The sequence below is a fragment of the Eschrichtius robustus genome, chromosome 20, assembly GCF_028021215.1.
Source record: "Eschrichtius robustus isolate mEscRob2 chromosome 20, mEscRob2.pri, whole genome shotgun sequence".
NCBI lineage: Eukaryota > Metazoa > Chordata > Mammalia > Artiodactyla > Eschrichtiidae > Eschrichtius > Eschrichtius robustus.
Genome location: NC_090843.1, coordinates 16,692,551 through 16,714,915, shown reverse-complemented (window position 1 = coordinate 16,714,915; position 22,365 = coordinate 16,692,551). Strand labels below are relative to the sequence as shown.

Below are 22,365 nucleotides of genomic sequence, written 5' to 3'. Positions count from 1 at the left end.
TCATTGTAGAGGACATTTGTTGTATCTGGCTGGCAAAGTGTCACCCTGACCTTAGCCTCATTTGGAACCACGGTGGTTGAATGGGGCTGGCATTGACACCGGGTGGCAGGAACCTTTCCCGGTCATAAAAACCACTCTACCGTGCTTCGGTTTACAGGGGGCGGATGGTAAACCTGGAACGAAGATCGCCACACCCCGGGGAGCGGCCCCTCCAGGCCAGAAGGGCCCAGCCAACGCCACCCGGATTCCAGCAAAAACCACTTCCACCCCAAAGACCCCGCCGGGCACTGGTAAGAGGGATGTTCTCTGGAATCCAAGTCGGGGGGAGAGCTCGCTGTGGAGGCCCTGACAGTTAAGCTCTGGTAGCTGATCGATGCCTGCAGTTTACTAAGCACCAAATGTTCATTTTTTAATTTTCTGAGCTAGATGTTGAATCCCCACTTTTTACCATGAAGAAATCGAGGCTCGACTAAGTCTAACCAGCCTTTTAAGCATGAGGAAAATGCAGCCGTAAGATTAATAACTGATGGAAAAGTGGCTTCTCTGAGATCCTTGGACCCCACGTCCAGGGCCCCTGGGAGGTGTTTTTCAGTCCCCAAATGAGGGTTAGGTCACTATAGGTGACCTCACACAGGGCACGGCCCCTGCTAACTTGCTGGGATTTTAGGGACCCTCTGACAGAACCTAAGAATCTTAGCTAAGCAGTCACACGCTGGGCCCGTTCCCCTGGGCTCCTGTGAGTAAAACCCACTCGGTTCTGAGTACCAGGCAAGGCTTCACTTGAGCCATTTTGCTTCCACTGGGGACAGCCAGGCTGAGTGCCCCTGTCTCACTGCCCTGGGGACTGTCCCAGGCAACTGGGTTTAGATTGTGCATGACGCGGGGGGCGTCTGGCCTGCGCTGGCTCCGGGGTGGTGCTCAGGGGTCCTGCGGATCTTATATGGGCTGTGCGTGAGGCCTGGGCTGGTGCCACGGGGACTCTGCTGCTCCTTGGCCCCGGGGTGGCCGCTCAGAGCCCTTGTCTGCTGCATGTCTTGGCCGTGGTGTTTCTCGAGGTTGCCGTAGGGTGGGGCCTGCACTGAGGCCCTAAGGTTGGTTTTCTCCCACAGGGTTTTTCCTCATGTATACAATACATATGATACGGGGTAATTTACAGACTTGTGACTGGAATTTTTACATGATTTTGACCCTGCGTTTTTTCACTGGACATTATGCCAGTTGATTCATGCAGCTGGAGTCATACCTGGAAACAAGAACGTGTGTTTCTCTTTGGATCTTACCTGCTCTTGGGTGGACAGATCTCCCCCAAGTTGGCCTTGTTTCCTGCCAGATGGGGCCCCTGCTCCCTGACCCCGTTCCCCGCCTTGCTCGCCTCTGTGGATGGCCTGGCTGGGCACCCATAGAGAAACACTCGTTAAGGCCTCTTTAAGCTCGATGATAACGGGCTTTCTGTGGATTTTTCTTTTTAAGCTACCAAGCAAGTGCAGAAAAAACCACCCCCTGGAGGGGCAAAATCTGAGAGAGGTAATTCTGAGCCTGCTTCGCCCAGCGGGGTCATGCCTTTTGCGCATGTGGCTCTTGGTTGGCTTAGGTTTTTAGAGCCGGGAGGACGTGCTTCTGAAACGTAGATTTCCCACGTTGAGCCTGAAGTTGGAACAGTCAGAATTCCTGCTCCTCTCTTCGTGTGGTTTGTGCGGATATGTCTGTCCGACGGGCCTTTCTAATCCTGCGTGCTCTCACTTCAGCCAGGGGCTGTGGTGGGCCCAGGGGAGAACGTGCCTCGAGCTGATACGGGGGCTGGAGGTCTGCACTGGCCCTAACCAGGTTACGTGTGAGATCGCACTGGCATCCTGTGGGTGACGGTCACTGTGCTGGACCCGGGGACGTCGAGTAACTTGCCTAAGGTCACTCTGCAATTCAGTGGCGCAGAAAGAATTAGAAGCCACCACCAGGTCCACCAGCCAGCCTGTGTGCCTGGGGGCAGAGGGTGGGGGGCACCGAGCCTGGAGGCTTCGTCTGCCCTGCTGCTGCAGAGCTTGGCACCATGAGGGAGTTCCAGCACACATGGAGACTCAGCTAAAAGCCACATGCTCCTTCTCCCCTCGGCAAGAGAAGTCGCCGCTTCCAGCAAAGAGCTGCCCTCCTCCAGCCTGGGGCCCGGCAGGTCCCTGTTTGGTACAGATGGTTCCTGGGGCGGGGGCATCAGCCACCCTCAGAGCTGGAGCCCAGCCTCCAGCCCAGTGGTTCTCAGACTCGAGTCTGCTCAAGAATCCCTGGGAGCGTGGGAAGCACCAATTTTGCAGGCCCCACCCCTAGAGATTCTGTCCTAGCAGGTCTAGATGGGGCCTGGAGATCTGCATCTTACAGGTCCCACTCCCCCGTGGTGGCTCTGGAGATTCTGATGCAGGGGTGCCTGGGCCACACTTGGTGAAACACGAATCCAAGAGGCAGACGGAATAGCCAACTATTAAAGCGTGATGGGGGATGAGAAGTGCAGGAAGAGACGCATGTTAGGGAGCCCAGGGCTGTTCTGCTGGGAGAGGGATGCCCCCAGCAGCCTTCCTGGAGGGCTTGGCGCCGCATTGTGCCTGGAAAAGTGCACTGCTATTTGCTGCGTGTCGCTCTGGTGGGGAGGGGGTTCTCGGGAGGGCAGGGCGGCAGGAAGCAGCATGGCTTGTTTGGAGAGCCAGGGACAGATGGACACGAAGCAGGTATACCATTGAGGAGCCCAGGTACCACAGAGGAGTTGGGAGTTTGGCTGGGGTCTGAGGGAAAGGGGCCTTGAACTTGGCGAACAGCTTAAAATTCACCCCATGGTTAAAGAGTCCAGTGGATCCAGATGGGCCCCTGGCCCACCACTGCATTGCCCTTATTTAGGGCGCAGGCCACGTATCCCTGCCCAGCCTCACTCTCACTGCAGGCATTACAATTTTTTCCTCTGAGCTCAGAGTGGGTAAATGACTTGTCTGAGACCACACAGCTAGCTGGAGCCTCTCCTGACCCCAGGGCCACAGGGCAGAGTTGGTCCCCCTCTAGGGGGTACTGGGTGGTCCTTGGCGACCACTCTTTTGCTCCTCTGGGAAGCAGGATGTCTCTGTCGCAACGCAGCAAGGCTGGGAAGTGGGGACGTTTCTCTAGAAATGGGACCAAGGGCAGCCTCCTGCTGGTTTGACTGAGCTTCTGACCTTGTTCCCACGTGCCTGATCCAGCCCTGAGTCTGGGTATGGAGCCCAGGACAGATAGCCCTTTGCTAACTGGCCTCATGCCCTCCTTCCTTTCCAGGTGAATCTGGGAAATCCGGGGACCGCAGTGGCTACAGCAGCCCCGGCTCCCCAGGCACTCCGGGCAGCCGCTCCCGCACCCCTTCCCTGCCGACCCCACCCACCCGGGAGCCCAAGAAGGTGGCAGTGGTCCGCACTCCACCCAAGTCGCCGTCTGCAGCTAAGAGCCGCCTGCAGACCGCCCCCGGGCCCATGCCAGACCTGAAGAACGTCAAGTCCAAGATCGGTTCCACGGAAAACCTGAAGCACCAGCCGGGAGGCGGGAAGGTAAGGGCGTGCGAAGGCTGGCTGTGCAGGAGCAGGCGGGTGGGTCCCCCGCAGCTGGGCTGGAGGCGGGCGAGTGGCTCTCCTGCCACCACCAGCCTGGGTCCCCCCCCACCCCCAGAGCACAAGCACCTCCCCGGCCTCTTCAAGGAAAGACAGTAGGTTACTGTTCGGTTCTTTATTGGGGTCACCACCATGAGTGCCCTGCTCAGGGGAGAGAAAGTACCGGTTCTTCCCTTCCTCACTTCAGCCCTTGCCGATTGGATGGATCTGAGGTGACAGGCTTGTAGCTCCATGACCTGGCGGTTCTCAAAGTGGGCGCCACAGGGGTTCCCTGGCTGCCTTGTGTTTTGAAAATGAGATAACCAGTCCATAGGTGGGTGTGTCTCTGGTGTTGGTTGGACATTTGTTTAGGTCCCAATTCTGGGGAAATTCGTGATTCTGTTTTGAACAACTGATTCTTCCAGAGACAAATGGGTGCTCATGACATTTCTGGGTCTCCCAAAGTTGGAGAAAATCAGCTTCCAAGGGCCAGAGTTGGAGAGAAATGGGGACGGCCTGGACCCTCTTCCTCCTCTTCTTGACCCCATCCCCCGTTGTATGAGTTTCCTAGGGTTAACATACAAAATACCACGGTCTGGGCGGCTTATACAACAGAAATGTAATGCCTCATAGTTCTGGAGGCCAGAAGTCCAAGATCAAGGTGTCAGCAGGGTTGGTGTCTTCTGGGGCCTCTCTCCTTGGCTTGTAGGCGCCGCCTTCTCCTCATGTCCTCACGTCCTCACATGGTCCTTCTCTGGGTGTTGCTATGTCCCAGTCTCCCCCTCCTATAAGGACACCAGTCATATTGGATTAGGGCCCACCCTAATGAGCTCATTTTAACTTAATGAGCTCTTTAGAGACCCTGTTCCAAATACAGTCCCATTCGGAGGTGCTGGGAGTTAGGACTTCAGCATGTGGATTTTGGGGGACACAATTCAGACAATAGCAGTCCCCCCCTCCAGCACCAGGGTGGGGAACAGAGAAGGAAGAAGGCAGGTGGGAAAGGGATCGGAGGACCAAGACCCAGCTCTTGTGCTGGGCCTTCCAGGCTGGGCCGTTTTTGGGGCAGCGAGCCTCCTGGTGGGCAGGGCCCAGTGTTTCCCTTTCAGTCGGGACCCCCAGCTGGGGCCTCCGCACTCTTGATTTTATTAATCACTCTTGTCTGGGGCCTGGGTCACCGCGGACGGAGGGTGTCTCGGAGCACCTTTGGTCCATGTTGGTGCCATTGCCTGAAACCCTGCACTTTGCTTCCCGTGGAGCCTCAGGGACCCCTGCTGGCCTTTCCCATCCTTGGGACCCGAATGGTCCTGCCCAGTGGGGAGGTCTGGGTGCCTCTCGGGGTCTCATCGCACTGGTCTTTGGGCCACAGTGCTGGGCCTGAGCCGTGTTTACCTTCCTGCAGTGTTTGCTGTGCTTCGTAAAGATGCCTGTCTCCTTCCAGAAGGGGCTCTGGCGCAGCTGGCTGGGGCGGTGGCTTGAAGTTGACCCCTCTGTGAGGCTCCGGGGGCAGAGGGACCCCCAGGGAGAGGGTTTCCAAGGTGATGGGATGTTTCCCACTGGCGTTCGCACCCCTCCCTCAACGCTGTGGATGTCCCGTGTGTGCCCTGTTTTCATAGCACAGAGCATTTGCCTCTGTTCTGAAAAATGAAAAACAAAGCCCCACACGGCCAATTCTGCACCACTGAGAAGATTGTGGGGCTGTGACCAGCGTGCTCATCACGGCGAGAGGGAGACCATGACCATCAGTGTCTCCCAGCCTGCGGGGCTCTGTCACACATCCACAAACACCCGCCGGCTCCCCCAGCCCATTCGGCCCCATTCTCGTAGCTCCACCGAGAGCAGCAGTGACAGGCCTGACTGGGAGGAGCCCACCCCTCGCACCTGAGCTGCCCGCCCCGCCCCGAGGGCCAGAGACTTGATGCTCAGGGCGGAAATGGGGAGGGTGCCCCCAGGTTATGGCCGCACCGCGCTGGGCGCAGACGTGTGTCCATGGCAACTGAAGGTTAAAGGAGAAAAGTGACTTTTCTTGGGGCTTACTGGGGAGATGTGAGGAAGTAGAAGAAGGGGAAGTAACAGCTTCCCCTTAAATTCCATGGAAAACCTAGAAAATTGTGTGAAACAAAGAAAACCTGACCCATAACAAAGTTCAACACATTAATCTCCAGGAAAAACGACAAGAAAAGGAAAAAAGAAGGCACCTGGGATCCACACAGAAGGCCTTTTAAAATGGCTAGCCTGGGGCTTCCCTGGTGGCTCAGTGGTTAAGACTCTGCGCTCCCAATGCAGGGGGCCCGGGTTCGATCCCTGGTCAGGGAACTAGATCTCACATGCATGCCACAACTGAGTTCGCATGCCACAACTAAGGAGCCCACGTGCTGCAACTAAGGAGCCTGTGAGCCACAACTAAGGAGCCCAGATGCTGCAACTAAGGAACCTGCCTGCTGCAACTAAGACCCAGTGCAACCAAATAAATAAATAAATAATAAAATAAAATGACTAGACTGAAGGTCCCTCAAGGTCCCCGTGAGATCTTTGGGTCCCTGTGGCCTCTCATTCAGCCCAACATACGATACAGTAAGTGCTCAATCACTGTTTATTTGGCTACAAAAGGGACAACGAATGCTCCAAGAGTCTGAAGGATAACTCAACTCCCTGAACAGATGACACGTTGAAGAAGGAGGAGCAGGAGACGGTCATGTTTGTAAACCTGCGGAGCCTGAAAACCACAGCAGATCACTGGTTGGAAAAAAATGTAAAACATCTGTTTTCTGCTTCGTACTTTTCTCTGTTTTCATGATTTGCTACAGTGAACATGTATTGCTTGAAGAGCCCAAAACGAAATTACTTTTAAAGGAAAATGGAGATGATCACTTGGCCACTTTAACAGAACCAGCTGGATCCACCAAAGGTGGGGAGGGAGGGAAGGAGTAGCAGTTCTCCTGCAACTGCAAAGGAGAATCACCTGGGGCAGGGAAGGGGGAGGATTCTTTTAAAAATCCTAGTGCCAGAGCCTCTCCCTGGCCCGTGAGAATCTTGAGAGGGCCTCCCTAGGAGTTCCCAGCGTGCAGTCCAGGCTGAGACCCCCATGGGGAGCTAAGATCCCACATGCCTCACGGCCAAAGCATAAAAGAGAAGCAGTATTGTAACAAATTCAGTAAAGACTTTAAAAATGGTCCACATCAATCAATCAATAAATAAATATTTAAAAAAAGAAAAAAATGGATAGAAATACAGTTGTGACTGGAGGTGTCACAGTAGATATTAGTAAAGTAAAAGATAAAAGGACATTGGGCTTCCCTGGTGGCGCAGTGGTTGAGAATCTGCCTGCCAGTGCAGGGGACACGGGTTCGAGCCCTGGTCTGGGAAGATCCCACATGCCGCGGAGCAACTAGGCCTGTGAGCCACAACTACTGAGCCTGCGCGTCTGGAGTCTGTGCTCCGCAACAAGAGAGGCCGCGATAGTGAGAGGCCCGCGCACCGCGATGAAGAGTGGCCCCCGCTCGCCGCAACTAGAAAAAGCCCTCACACAGAAATGAAGACCCAACACAGCCAAAAATAAATAAATAAATTTTTAAAAAAGATAAAAGGACATAGAAGGTCCATGTAATTGAAAGGGGAAAATTAACAAATATCAGGAATTAAACTGTAGGGCAAAGGGTTTATCTGTTGTTAAGAGTTCAGATATTATGTCAATAATCTATTTAGTCCATAAAGAAAAATACCTATAAATATAGAGAAGCAGAAATTGCTTCTAATCTCTAACCTCAGTGTAATACACCAGAACTTCATTGTGTGCATGTCACCAATATGACCACAAATGCCTGGGAATTAAAAACTTTTCCTTTGTCACTGCTCATTCAGTTTGGAAATGAAAATGCCTTTTCCAAGTGCCTTGATAACAAATGCCATAAATTATGTGGTGATGCCCCCAAATTGTACTTAGAAGGAATTCATAATTTTAAATGCTTTTCTTATTTTAAAAAATTAATGACTGCAGCATATAAATTATGTTCTTATTGGAGGGAAAAAAGAATATACGAAAAGAATAAGAATACAGAAACAAAGATAAGAGCAGAAATAAGTTAGAAAACAGAACATACAATGGCACCAAAAGCTGGTTCCTTCTCTCTTTCCTTTATTCATTGATCCAACATTCCTTGGGCACCTCTGAGCGCCAGGCCCTGTGCTGTGAGAGTTTCTGCCCCCAGGCCCAGGCAGGAGAGAGAGACACGTGAGCAGATAAAAAGGGGCAAGAGGAGAGGTTGGCAAGGGAAGCATATGCAGGAGGGAGCAGCCTGCACCATCGAGGGTCCCCCATACTGAGGGTCACCTGTACTGTTGTCACCCACACTGAGGGGGTTACCTGCACCATCAAGGGTCACCATACTGAGAGTCACCTGTGTTGTGGAGTGTCACCCACAATATCAGTTGTTACCAAGTCAGAGAAGATAGGACAGACCCTTGTTTGGGACCGTCATTGGGTCTTTGAAAGGGCAGTCCCCCACATAGAGTGCTGGAGACACAGAAGAGAGAATAGTGGGAAACTGCACCTGGAGATACTCAGAGCAAAAGCAAAATAAAGCTAAAACTGGCACCAGCTGGGGTAGCAGAAGGGCGTGGGTTAGGGTGGAGTTTTGTTCGTTTACGCGAGAGCTTTGGAGAGTTAAGAGCTGATAGAGGGAGGTCCCTGCTGGGTCTGCTGTGAACCAGCTCTGTGTTTGCCCCGACAGGACAGGATAGGATGGAGAAGAAAGAGGGTAGTGGAGAGCACCCGCCGCAGAGCCTCTGGCTTGACTGTCAGTGAGTCACGGAGGGGGAGGTGAATAAGAGGGCAGGTCTGGGCCCAGCCGAGGTGAAGGCAGCACCAACCTCAGCAGCGTCTGTGTATGGTCAGCGGAGAGCACAGAGGTCCCAGGTACCTTCCATCGTGAGAGAGGAGCTCGTATGGGGCTGAGGCTGCCAGGTAAGGAGAACTGGGGGTATCCCTGTGGCTGCCAAGGTGAGAAGGGACATGCAGAGTCATGACCAGAGCATGGGGGGTGGTCTGGTTGGCTTTGAGCAGATGGAGCTAAAGTCACTTCCTCCGAGGATGTCCAAGGCAGTAGCTGGGATGCCAAGGTCCCAGGCAGGACAGAAACCTACCAACGCTGCCGGGCTTGGAAAGCCTTGGGTTGCAATATTCCAGCTGGCCACAAGATGGCGACGGCACGCTGTGTCTGTCTCCATTCTGGAGAACTGAGTGTTTCAAAAATTGGTTGTATTTGTTGAAACTTTGTCTCATTTTTAAAAGTACACGTGTGGAACATTTATGTGGAGTAAATAAAGTGAGTCTGTACCTAGGATAGTTTGCTTGTCCTGGGTCAGGGCCAGGCACTCAGCTGAACTTGAGCTGAAGTGTCAGGCTGTGCAGACCCAGGCTCGGACCCTCCTCTGGGATAGCCTTGGAACTCTGAGACCCTCTGGGCATCTCTCCCTATACACAGCGTCTGTGTTTCTGGGAAAAAATCTTGTGTAAATCCCATCATTATAAAGAATCTTGGGGCAGTCACTGTTTAAAGGAACAGTATAAATAGTTCTAGAGGTGACTCCCCTATTACTTGATCTCCTGTGTCAGTTCTCAGGCTGACCACCTTGGACTTGAAGAGAAGGCTTGCTGTGGGCGTCCAGTGCCCACCCCAGGTTAAATTCCCACCAGAGCATCCCAGCCCCCAGTCCTCAGCACTGGGCCTGTTGACCCTAGCGAGGCCAAGCCGGGCCCAGTGCCAGGCAGTGCTCAAGACAGGCCTCACCAGGGGTGACCCAAGGACACTGGGCCAGCCTGGAAGCTGCTGGGGTGGGAGTGGCGAGGGCTGGGCGATCTGGAGCACCTCAAGAAATCTGAGCCCAAACAGAACCAGAACAAGGTCTGATGAGGGTTTGGAACCATTTTGGGTTCTCCAGGAAATGGATTAAACCAAAGTGGACCCGCTCCCAGGCCCACACCACCCCAGCGTCTCCTCCAGGGTCGAACCCTGACCACAGGAATTTATCCCTTGACTAGGAATCCCCGGGATCAAAATTTGGAGCTTCCAAAACATTGTTTTTTTCCTTTGGCTATTTTCAGTGTCCGCCCAGAGCTGAGGCTCAATATCATACGTTTATTCTAGTTGAGAAATTAAGTTTCAGGATTCCAATTTCATAATACGAACCGTTGCCCTTTTTTCTCCTTTCTGTAAATCTACCATTCTGAAAAGGGTGTTGACTTAATCTGACAACTAACAGTAATTCAGGTCTGCTTTGTAAATATCCTTATGTCTCCTGCCAAATCCCACAAAAGCTCGTTGGCTTTTTGTGGGATTGGAACAAGAAAAAGCTGCACAGAGAAAACATTTCTGTGTATGTTGCACATCTTGTTATTGCTTAATGGCTCTTGAGTTTTTTGATGATGTTCTTCTAAGGATTAATACAGAAAATAAGGCAATCCTCCTTGAAAAACGGGTAAGTTTTCTTTGTCAGATAAGAGAGTTATGTAACCCAACATGTTTTCGCTTTTTGCCTTGGCCTCCAGGAAGCTCAGAGCTAAATGTAATGATCAGTCTTATCATTGTCAGTCCTGACGACCTCCCGTTCTTTTACCATTGTCTTTTCAATCTTCTTGTTTTATTATTTTGTGTATTGGCGTGTGTTTTCTAATTCTAAACTGCTCCGATTCTCTTATGAAAGCTGGAAAGTCTGCTTCTGGGACTTAGCCAATGGAAAGTTATCAATAAAAAATGATCCCCAAAGCAGGAGTTCATGTGGGACTCCTTAAAATTTGAGGGTGGGATGAAATGATTCAAGGACATTGTGCAGAGGGTGACAGCAGTTGCCTACAAAGCGGGGTGAGAAAACCTGTTCTACCTCTTCGTCCCAGCTCAAGCCTGGGCTGAGGCGTTGCCATGCTGTCTCCTATATGGCAGGATAGACGTCACCATCCACCTTGAGAGAGTGTTGTTTTCATTTGGTATATGAGACAACAGGCTTGAGAACAGCTCAGGCAAAATATTGTTGTTACATAGGCAACCGTGGCCGCAGAAACACCCAGATCTAGATTCCTGTGTGGATTCTGCCACTGACTTGAGAAAGTCACTGAACTTCTCTGGGCTTTAAATGGCCTCTTCATCGGGAAGGTTGGGAGCAGGGCCGGGGTGAGGTGGGGTGGGGGGTGCGGGTGATGGCAGGTGAGAAGGATGATGTGGAATTAGGTATTTATCCAGCCTCTAAATGAGGGATGGTTTTTACATTTAAAAACCAGGGAAGTTACAAAGGAAGAAATGTCACAAAGGAAGTATATAAAAATGTCAACGTTTGTATGTTAGAAAAAAAAAAATACAACTACTAGCAAAAAAAAAAAGGACAAAGGAACAATTTTAATAATAATCAAAGAAATGCATAATAAGCCAACAACACAGACCTACTTATTTTAATCAAAGAAATAAGAAAAACAATTTCTTTTAATGCACAATGCTGGCAGCAACATGGTGAAACTGACTTTCTCAACAGTGCTCACAGGAGAAATTAATCCGACCCTTTTAGAAAGCCATTTGGAGAGTTGTGTGGAGAGTTTTTATAGAGTGTTTGTAACTTTGGCCCAGAAATTGGACTTCTGGCGCTCTGTGCTATGAAAACAGTCCACAAAATGGGAAAAACTCCTTGCAGAACGATGTTCATGGTGAGACTGTATTCTTTAAAATGGAATCAATATAAATATCTGATAGCACAGATAACATGAAATGGAATATGACTTATTTTTTAAATTAATGCTTCTGATGACTGTAGAACGTGGCAAATACTTGGTAAAGGAAGATATAAAATAGTATGTACACAATAATTACTACCATTTATATGTCTGAGATGGTAGTTTTATTTTTATATATGAGAATTGAAGAGAATTCAAGAAAATGCAACAGTGGCTGTGCTGGGTTAGCAAGAAAACGTTTTCTCCTCTTTCTGGAACCTCTGTTTTTCAAAATCGTAATGTCCTGTTACTTTTGTATGATGAAAAAAGGCATAGCTTTTTACTTTAAAGGAACATAAAAGAAAACAAAGTTATGGGTTAGGTGTGTGCTTCCCAGGTTTTTCAATTCAGAGAAGTGAAATTAAGGAAAAAAAACAGGGATGGGGGTCCAAGAGAAGATGACTATATTTTAATTTTGCCAGGTTAAGGACATCTAAAAATAATATCTCCTATCAATGTAATTTAATAATTAATAATGTAATAAAGGAAAGGCCATTTTATTTTCATTTTTATTTTTTTAAATTTTATTGGAGGAAAGGCCATTTTTAAAACCAAAAAGTAGGATGGACAAATTTTGCTATCATGTCCTTATTTCCTCTTTTAGCTGAGGACCTGTGGACCCCTTGATGGCCGGCTCTGGCTCTTGGGTCAGATTCGGGGCCCTTCACCCTAGATGAGCCAGGCACCGGCTCTGAACCCCAGCCACAGCTGCCCTAAAAGCCACCCCTGGGCCTCAGGGGCAGTGGCCCCCACCTGGCAGCAACTGAGGTCTTGGTGCCATTTCCAGAATTTCAGAGGGCAGTGCTTGTTCTTCATTGGAAACTTCAGTTGGCAGTTATTTATACCTGTGATTAATAGAAACTAAGGCCCACTGGTTCCAAATACGGCGCTCCTGATGGAGAACACCTGGCGAGGATGTGATCCCTGCTGTAGCAGACAAAACGCAGAGTTTTTCAGCTCCTCTTCTCTGCACCACGGTTGTCTGTCTATGAAATACACAGACAAATTGAGTAAAAATCATTCCCCCCTGGAATGTTGATAGCCCCACACCCTTTCCCTGGTGCCTGGAGAAGGAGGAGCCTTGCAGAAATACAGTGGGATCTCTACCATCTGGACCACACCTGCTCAGGAAAACGTAGGGAAGGTCACCTGGGAACATCGCCCTGTTCCCTCTGAGTGCCTGGTGGTTTGTGGATGAGAAGGAGCCGATGGTGAAGGGCAGGCACTTACCCTGCCTTCCAGGAGGCCAAGGCCTCCCGTGGAAGGGAGTCCAGGTTTATCTTCTCCATCAAACCACCTGTGTCCTCCCCATGAAGTCTGATTCTTGAACCTAGCCATGCATCCATCTGAACCAAGCACCAGGGGTGCTTTTCATAAGCGCAAAGACTGAGAGTCTAAGGTCAGGAGTGGGGTCTGGGATTTTAAAAATATATCTGCAGGTGATTCCAATACCTAACAGACTTGAGAACAGCCACCTAAAGGTCTCAGTGAGTGTTCAGAGGGGTCTGGCAGGTGTATGAATGAGGCCACAGTTGGGACTTTTATTTATTCATTTAATAATGTAACTGAGTACATTTTGCTCCATCCCAACCTGGTGGACACTCGCCTCCGATTTTTAGGCCTCCGAGGTGCTCTCTGAGGGGGCCTCCATAATGCAATCCTCTCGTAAAGGGAAGAACTGCCTCCTGATGGATCCGTTTTGTAAACCCAGTGCTGTAAGGTGGGGCCCACCTCCAACCTCTCACAGTTCTGGAATGCTTCCCGGGGAGGTGTGATTGAGCCCTGCCCTCCTCTCCCTGGCCTGCAGCCAGACATGTTTGTCCGGGGCAATGCATCTGGGTGTGGTGTGTCACTCATCCTTTTTTCTGGCTATCAAAGGTGCAGATAATTAATAAGAAGCTGGATCTTAGCAACGTCCAGTCCAAGTGTGGCTCAAAGGATAATATCAAACACGTGCCAGGAGGCGGCAGTGTGAGTACTGTCACACTATCCCTGCACCGAGCTGCGGTTCCGGGTTTGAGAAGTGGCATGAGTGTTTGTACTTGTGAGACATTGCATAGAATAAACCATTCTCAGGCTCGGAGTCTATCCGGGTCCCCACATAAGTGTAGCTCAGGCTCCCCACATCCGAGCCTACCGTTCCAGGAGGGGCGCCCCAGGGCTGCATGGGCAGAACGGCGAAGGTGACTGGTCCTCTCTCTGACCTGTTCCTGGTGGCTGGGTCCTCGCAGCATAAGCCCCACCTTCGCCCCCGCTCACTGGGAGCCCCACGGCCCGTTAGAGTTTGGGCTGGAGGTGGCAGCACCTAAGACTCCTCCGTCACCTGGGCAGGTTCACTTTAAGGGGCTCCACTGGGGACAGCTGGCCCGCTTGTTCTGAGGAGCCCACGCAAAGGTCTTTACCATCCTACCTCAGAGCAAGCAGAGGCCATGCCCTGCTCGCCTTTGACTTCTGCATTTGCAAGGGATGAGCTGATTCTTAAGCCTCTCGGCTCATGTTTGAAAACAGCTCCACCCCCGGCAGAAGCTCCAGATGCGAAAGAGCCCAACAAAAATGCACCGGGGACCTGCCTGCAACCGAGGGTGGACAGAAGTGCTGCTTTGAGCCCTTTTAAATTTGGCCTCCTCCAGACGTCCCCGCGGACTCCCTGCGTCCCCAGTGGATGTGTCCCTGAGACTGGGGGCCGGCATCCTCATTCTCGCCTGCCCACTTGACCGGCTCTGCTGTTATCCACCAAGTTCACAGACAAATGGGTGCAAACTCGGCACCCTGAGGCTCGGCCCCCCTTCTCCGCAGCCTCCCATGCTCCCCCAGCCTTCTTGGTCAGCTGTAGGCAAATGTTTAAACCCGTTGGGGAACAGGAGGTTCGAGGCCCTTTGAGGTCCACCCCTGGGGAGGAGGATGGTTTCTGAGAGCAGGCATCTGGCCTCTGGCTGGCAGTGCCGGGGTGACAGTGGGAGCCCCCGGGGTGGGGGGGGGCTCTCTGCAGAAAGTGCCCAGCCTGGGCCCGCATATCATCCACGTCCAGACCTGGGGGTTTATTCTTGCAATGCGCTGCTGCCTGCTGCCCTGAGCGCCCGGGTCCCGGCTCTGCCACCGACGGGGCTGCTGCACGGCGCTCACCCACGCCTCCTGACGGGGCTGCTGCACGGCGCTCACTCACGCCTCCTGACGGGGCTGCTGCACGGCGCTCACTCACGCCTCCTTACCAGTGTCTGCTCAGTACCTCCGCCGTGCCCCCGTCCCTGCTCTCCTGTCCCACTGCCACCTCGTCGTCCGCCAAGAGAAGGGGTGGGGACCACCCCAGGCTGTGATCGTGGGCTCCGAGTGACGTTGCTGTTTTAGCTTTGACTCCGGCTCTCTGGCTTCCCTGCAGGTGGCAGGCTCTGGCCAGAGAAGGAACGACATGTGCTTTCCGGTTTAACTCGCATCTGGTGTGTCTGGTCAGCTGGCGGGAGCTTGTGCTGCTGGGGCCGAGGGGTGGGGTCCAGTGGCTGCAGCCAGTGCCCCACTCCTTCAGGCGGAAGCTGGGGGCAGGGGGTACATTCCCTCTGCCGCTGGCGGTGCCCAGGACATCAAGGGACTTCCTCGGGGGCACCTCCCATCCCCCCTGCACTCTCTGCCAGCTGGTGGGCTAGCCTGTGACTCCGGCAGAGTGCCACAGGATGTCCCTGGCTGGCCCCGAGCGCTGTCCTTGGCCTGTGGCCACTGCAGTAGGAGCCGCCACAGAGAGCTCTTCTCCTGGTGAAAGGTGGCTGGGGGGTGACAAGCCCCAGCACAATGTCAGCCTCAGGCGTTTTGGGGACAGTGGACCCTTGGCCTGGGCTCTGCCTCTCTTTGCTCCCTGCCCCTCTTCTCCTCAGCTGGGAGGTGACTCCCCAGCAGGCAGGCTCTGTTCCTTCTCCTAGGGATTCTCCCTGCCTCCTGGCCAGCTCCGGGATTCACTCCAGAGCCTGGCCTCCTCCCTCCCCCTCCCCCATTCCTTTCCCCTCCTCTCCCTTCCCCCCATCCTTCCCCCTCTCCCATTCCTTTCCCCTCCCCTCCCTTCTCCCTCCCCATTCTTTCCCCCTCTCCCATTCCTTTCCCCTCCCCTCCCTTCTCCCTCCCCATTCTTTCCCCCTCTCCCATTCCTTTCCCCTCCCCTCCCTTCTCCCTCCCCATTCCTTTCCCTTCCCCCATTCCTTTCCCCTCCCCTCCCTTCTCCCTCCCCATTCCTTTCCCTTCCCCCATTCCTTTCCCCTCCCCTCCCTTCCCCATTCCTTCCCCCTTCCCCCTTTCCTTTCCCCTCCTCTCCCTTCCCCCCATTCCTTTCCCCTCCCCTTCCCTCCCCCTCCCCATTCCTTCCCCCTCCCCAATTCCTTTCCCCTCCTCTCCCTTCCCCCATCCTTCCCCTTTCCCCATTCCTTTCCCCTCCCCTCCCTTCCCCCATTCCTTCCCCCCCATTCCTTCCCCCTCCCCCTTTCCTTTCCCCTCCTCTCCCTTCCCCCCATTCCTTTCCCCTCCCCTCCCTTCTCCCTCCCCATTCCTTTCCCTTCCCCCATTCCTTCCCCCTCCCCCATTCCTTTCCCCTCCCTTCCGTTCTCCCTCCCCCATTCCTTTCCCCTCCCCTCCCTTCTCCTTCCACCTCCCCTCCCTTCTCCTTCCCCATTCCTTTCCCCTCCCCTTCCCTCCCCTTCCCTCCCCCTCCCCCATTCCTTTCCCCTCCCCTTCCCTCCCCCTCCCCATTCCTTTTCCCTCCCTGCCAATCCAGGCTCTCCCTTCTTCACAGCCCCACCCTCCCTTCTCCCCCACTGGTTACCACATCCAGGCTGAAGGGAAGAGAAGGAAGCCTGTACACACCAGCCTTCACTTTCATCTCCCTCATAAAGGGAAGGAGGGGGAGTTCCCATAGCCCTGCCCCACCCCACCTCCGAGTGCCCGCTCAGAATCCGTCGTTAATCGTTAACTCACCGACGCCCAGAGGTGCGGGCTCTCCACACCTCCCTCCACGCACCCACGCACACAGGCCACGTCCACTTGTCAGCCTGAATCAACTCCATCAGTAATCGGCAGACGCCAGTATGATTTTGATTAACTAACGTAATTTGGGATTGTTCCAGATGATTTAGACCTAAGTAAAAACTCCTTTTTTTTTCTGATGTCCTTGTTAACCCCGTTCTTGGGCACGAGGCCATCTCTCTCCTGGGTGACTCCAGGACTCCAGGGCAGGGAGCAGGAGCTGACCGGCTCCATGGTGATTGGCCTCCTGCATCCTCAGGTGACCTCACATGAGGGACGTGTCACCCAGTGACCATCAGGGACCCCTCACAGCCATGGCTTTGTAGAGACTTCCTCTAGGAGACCCCTCCGCTGATGCTGGGTCCCCATGGGTTTCTCCTCCGGGGGGCTGAGGTCAGCAGGCGGCTGGGGGGTGGCTGTGTGGCCTGGCCACATGCTGGACCCTCAGGCTGGCTCTGAGCCCTGGGGCCCTTAGGCCTCCCCTACGTGTCTGCTGAACCTCCCTGAGACACTAAACCTGTGATTTCTGCCTTGCCGCCCGCCCATCCTGCTGGTGTTGCTTTGCTCCTTTCTGTAAAGAACCAAAATGTCCAGGACACTGTGTGCCCTGGGGCAGGATGGCGGGGTGGGGGTGGGGGGGCGGGCAGCTGGTGCTTAACTCTTACTGGGTTGTGGAACTGCTCTGGGGCCCTCTCTCTGACCATCACTGTTCTGTTCTGGGCTGCTGGGGTTTGTGAAGCTTCTCCCGGGAGGAATGCTCCTAACAGCCCCACACCGACCTCTGCTCTCTGAGGCCCAGCAGATATGGCTCTCTTGCTTTTCCAAGACTTTTCAAATGCTGCACAAACAGATCATATTGATCCCTTCTTTCTTTCTGTCTTCACTGAACGTGATCTGTCGATTTCATGTCAGGAAAGAGAATAACTTTTTCACATGTAAGTGTTTGCTAAACCAAAGGTGTGGGCCCTGCACAGTGAGGAAGTAGCCCTGTTTTTCCCTGAGGGTCCTTGTCCTGTGGAATTGAAGGCACTCCATTTGTTTTGTGAAGACCCAGCTCCCCTGGGGCGGCAAGGGTGGCAGAATTCCAACACATTTCCCCCCCCCCCCCCCCCCCCGCCATGACTAGGGTGTTTTCCTCGTGGCAGACAGGAAAACACTGTCTGAGCAGGGCCTGGACTTACACAGCTGCTTTTCATTGCATTACGCCCCCAATAAAATAATCCTATTTTACTGTCTCTCTCATTCTCTCTCTCCTCCAGGTGCAAATAGTCTACAAACCAGTGGATCTGAGCAAGGTGACCTCCAAGTGTGGCTCATTAGGCAACATCCATCATAAGCCAGGTAGCCAGCCCTTGTAGAAGGCAAGGACGGGGCGGGGAGGCCTGAGGGGTGGGACAGGATAGGGTGGTGCCTTCTCCGGAAGTGGTTGGGAAGGACTGATGGGATGGGCCATGAGGGGAGTGTTAAGGGTGGAACTTGCTGCGGCCTGGGAGGTGTGGCTCCGTGTGTTGTTCCTGAGCAGGGCCAGGCTGGCCAAGACAAGATGAGGAGGGAGGGCAGATGCTGGTCTAAATCCTAACCTGCAGTTCTCCAAGCAGGCTGCACACGGGGTATCTAGAGCTGGGAAAGGGCCTGATCTGGCCCCCAAACCCTGGCTAATGTGGATGTCCCAGTTTGGTCCTCAGCCAGCATGAGGGGCATTTCACCAACTGCCCCAGCTACAACATGGGACCCTGGGCTGTTGCCATGCTCCCACTGTCACTTCATTTCAACAGAAAATGATACTGTTGGAACTCCCCATGCTAACCCTTTCCCTCTTCATCTCATGCCGTATAGAAATCAGTGCTATCTATAGACCTTTCTGAGACAGTGGAAATGTTCTATACCTGTGCTGTTCAGTATGGTAGCCACTAATGACATGCGACTATTGAGCATTTGAAATGTGGCTGGTGCAGTTGAGGAACTGAACGAATTTTATTTAATTAAATTCGGGGAATTCCCTGGCAGTCCAGTGGTTAGGCCTCGGCGCATTCACTGCCAGGCCTGGGTTGGATCCCTGGTCGGGGAACTAAGATCCCACAAGCCGCACGGTGCGGCCAAAAAGATAAAATTCAATTAAAATTTAAAAATAAATAAAATTTAAGTAGCTACAGGTGGCTAGTGGCTACCATCTTGGAGAGCTAACTTCCGCCTGGAAGGCCAGAGCAGGGCCTTCTGCTTTAGGCCCTGTTCAGGGCTGAGGTCTTTACTTGAACCGTGACTGCAGGAAGAGAAGGTCGTCAAAAACGTAGTGTAGAAGGTGTGTCATTACTTCCTGCTTCCCCTGGACATTTTGTGGGAGTTCAGTCTCTCGCAGTGAAAACTATGCCTCTCCTGAGGCCACCATCCTACCACACTGGGAGCAGCTTTCTTTTATTTTTTTAATAAAGTATGGATATCTTTTTAAAATTTAATTATTTATTTATGGCTGCATTGGGTCTTTGTTGCTGCGCGCGGGCTTTTCTCTAGCTGTGGCAAGCAGGGGCTACTCTTCGTTTTGGTGCGTGGGCTTCTCATTGCGGTGGCTTCTCTTGTTACAGAGCGTGGGCTCTAGGTGAGCAGGCTCAGTAGTTATGGCGCACGGGCTTAGTTGCTCCGTGGCATGTGGGATCTTCCCAGACTGGGGCTCGAACCCATGTCCCCTGCCTTGGCAGGCAGATTCTTAACCTCTGTGCCACCAGGGAAGTCCCAAGGGAGCAGCTTTCTTAAGTGGCTTTATCCTTCCAAAGAAAGTAATGTAGTTCGTCTCTTCCTCAGGCCATATCTCCCACACTTGGGCATGGCATCAAGTGTCTGAGGAGGGAGAAAGGGTCAGGGCCCCTCCTTATTAAGGGTGCACTTTGTCATTTAGTTTAATTCTGAGGTCTTATAGGGCTGTAGCTTATAGGATGTTGGCATAGAAAGACTTGACTCTTTGGAAGCCAACTAATTTAGAATAATTTCTCGCGAACTGAGCTGTCATCTACCTTTGCATCATCTAAGGAGGAAGAGTTTGCTGAGTAAATATTTGATGTGCACCCTGATTAGAGAGAGAAAGCAAACTGTTTTCAAGCCCTTCGGAAGGACCTACTTGCTCCAAACCACGCTCTAAATAAAAGCTGGTCTTAGCTCCCCCTCAAGGTTGGCGTCTGCATGGAATCACTCACTTGCTTAGCCCTCACTCAAGGCTTGGTGCCCTTGTGTGCATTGTGTTCCAGGAGGTGGCCAGGTGGAAGTAAAGTCTGAGAAGCTGGACTTCAAGGAGAGAGTCCAGTCCAAGATCGGGTCCCTGGATAACATCACCCACGTCCCTGGCGGAGGGCATAAAAAGGTAAACGGGCAGGGCGGGGAGGAGGCTGTAACAGAGTCAGGCGGACAAGGCTGGTCCAGTTTCCCACGGCAGGAGAGCTGAGGGTCCTGTATTGCCTGGCTTGACGTGGATTCTCAGCTACCACCAGGCCTGCGGGCTCCACCTGGGCTGCCCTTTGATGTCCCCTGGGAGCTTTAACACACTTGATGCCAGGCCCCACCCTGGAGATCCTGACTGATTGGTCTCAGGTGCCATCTGGGCACCTGGAGTGGAGCTTTTAAAGCCCCCAGGTGACTCTTTAGTGCAGTTAAAGGTGAGAGCCACTGCCCTAGGCCCTGTGGTGGGCAAGCACCCCCAAAAGGAAGTAGCCATCACCAAAGCCAGCCCCAGTCACCAAGAGCCAGTCACGGGAATGTAACCTAACTTTCTAAATGGGTCACTAGGCAGTTAGAGCAAAACAGTGATGCTGGAATCCAGATTTCGGCAAAGCCTCTGTAAGTGTCCACGGGGAGGCTGCTAGACCAAGGACCTCAGCGTTCCCTGCAGTTTCTAGAGGCCCTGGGTCTGGCTCTGGGTGACTGTGTGCAGTGGGGGCCGGGGGACACCAGCGTCTCCCTCTGGGCCCATTGCAGAATGCCGTCTTGTGGCTGCACTTTTTCTCTTCTGCATAAATACAGCAAAGTGCCCTCTGGGGTTTCCTGCCCACGCCTGCCCTGAAGTTCTGCAAGTGGCTCACTTTCCAGTCTTCAGTGCCTCCCAGCAGCTGACTGAGGAGTGGTGAAGGGAGAAGGGATGTCCCAGAACGGGTGTGGCAACTGAGACCCAACGCAGCAGTGAGCAGCAGTGCAGCCCAAGGGGGCCCCACTGGTCAGAAGTGGCAGCCGGGCCTCGCTTGGAGGCCGCCAGGGTCCCCACGGCAGTCACCACCCCTCCCCCCATCCCGCTCGCCACCTCCTCCTCTGGTTCTGAACAGACACACCCCACCTTTGCGGTGAAAGCCCGACAGCGTAGTTTTGGAGAAGCCTTTGCTGGCGTATTCTTAAATCACAGGTTGCAAACTGAGACCTCGGGGCCGACCTGACCCGTGATGGAGGCGCCCGAAGGCGGGAGTAGGACGGGGTCCTGGCTCCCCACAGGGCTCCCTGACCATCAGGCTTCCTCATCCTGGGCTTCCCCAGGTGCAGGAATACTTCTCAGTGCCGCCTGGGTCTCTATTAAAAGTGAGACCCAGGGAAATGAGAAGGTTTTCTGCAAAAGGCCAGCTTGTTTCCATCGCCGCCCCCAGCCTGTTTAATGCAGGGCCTCCCTGCCCCGGGGAGATTTAAAGAGACCACGTCCCACCCCCAGAGAGTCTGACTGAATATATTGTATATGGAATGAGTCTGGGTAGGCCTGGGCGTTGGTGGTTCCTAGTTGAAGGAAGGCCTCTACCCCTGACTCTGGAAGCTTCTGTGTCCTGGGAAAAGCTCTGGGCTTGACTCTGCTTGGAGGCGTGACCCAGGCAAGATCTGCAAGCCATCTCAGCGTCAGGTTCCCCTTCAGCAAAGCGGATGGAAACATTCCCGTCCCAGGGTGGTTGTGAGACCCGGATGAGGCAATGTTCAGGAGGGTGCCTGGAGCTTTGTAGTCATCAAAGAACATGAGTTAGAGCCAAATCCGAGTCAGAACTTCTCCCGTTTTAACTCATCTCTGTGATGCCTCGGAAAGGGTGGGCCCTGCCCTGCCCACTGCCCAGGAGACACTGACCTGGTCCCAGAGGGTCCTCTTGTGTTCAGTCCCCTATTTCCCTCTGTGATGAGCAATACTGCTGACAAGCAGTGGAGCATAGGACCCCCGCCACCTGAGTTCCTTTCAGTTTGGGGGATTTGGGGACATTCCCAGGATGCTGTCCCATTTTTCTTAAGAACATAAGTGTTCTTATCAAAGCTTATGTCAAAATGGGCTTTCAGTTGTAGTAATAAGGGAGAGTCCTTTTTTCAAAGTAGTAACCCAACATGAACAAAACAAGCATATAGCTTAAATGGGAGCCTGGTTTTTCTCTACACTCAAATGCCCCTGCAATAGGCCCTCTTTACCCGGGGCCCAGGGACCCCTGAAATTGTAGGGAGAAGTTGTCATGTGTGTATGAGAGCAGACACGCGTGTGTACACATTTTCCTGGTCTCACCAGATGCTCAAGGAGGTCTTAGGACCCAAAAAAGGCTGAGAATTACTGTGTTCACCACTTCAGGACTCATCAGGAGAGAATTATTATGTACTACTGGCATCTCCAGCTAATGCTTTCTGCTTCTGGGCTTCCCAGGTATCCTTTGGAGCTGAGACCTCTGGGTCAAGGATGCTCTACTTTATTTTTTGTTTATTTTTAAATTGAAGTATAGTTGATTTACAATGTCGTGTTAGTTTCAGGTGTACCGTACAATGATTCAGTTATACATACATACATACATACATATATATATTGTTTCTCAGATTCTTTTCTCTTATAGGTTATTGCAAAATATTGAGTATAGTTCCCTGTGCTATACAATAGGTCCTTGATGGTTATCTATTTTATATATAGTAGTTTGTACATGTTATTCCCAACCTCCTAATTTATCCTCCCCTCCCCTTTCCCCTTTGGTAACCATAAGTTTGTTATCTATGTCTTGAGTCTCTTTCTGTTTTCGAAATAAGTTCATTTGTATGCTTTTCTTTAAT

The 22,365-nt window shown here is 52.5% G+C and overlaps 1 protein-coding gene across 1 annotated transcript in view; it reads left to right on the top strand.

Annotated features, from left to right (window-relative positions):
• Nucleotides 1-22,365, top strand: part of MAPT (microtubule associated protein tau) — a 106,064-nt gene that overhangs the window by 81,252 nt on the left and 2,447 nt on the right. The window contains exons 10-15 of the mRNA XM_068531121.1: nt 158-290; nt 1,471-1,524; nt 3,283-3,548; nt 13,222-13,314; nt 17,601-17,682; nt 19,578-19,690. Of these exons, the coding sequence (XP_068387222.1) occupies nt 158-290; nt 1,471-1,524; nt 3,283-3,548; nt 13,222-13,314; nt 17,601-17,682; nt 19,578-19,690 (741 nt within the window). The remainder of the gene's footprint in view (nt 1-157; nt 291-1,470; nt 1,525-3,282; nt 3,549-13,221; nt 13,315-17,600; nt 17,683-19,577; nt 19,691-22,365) is intronic.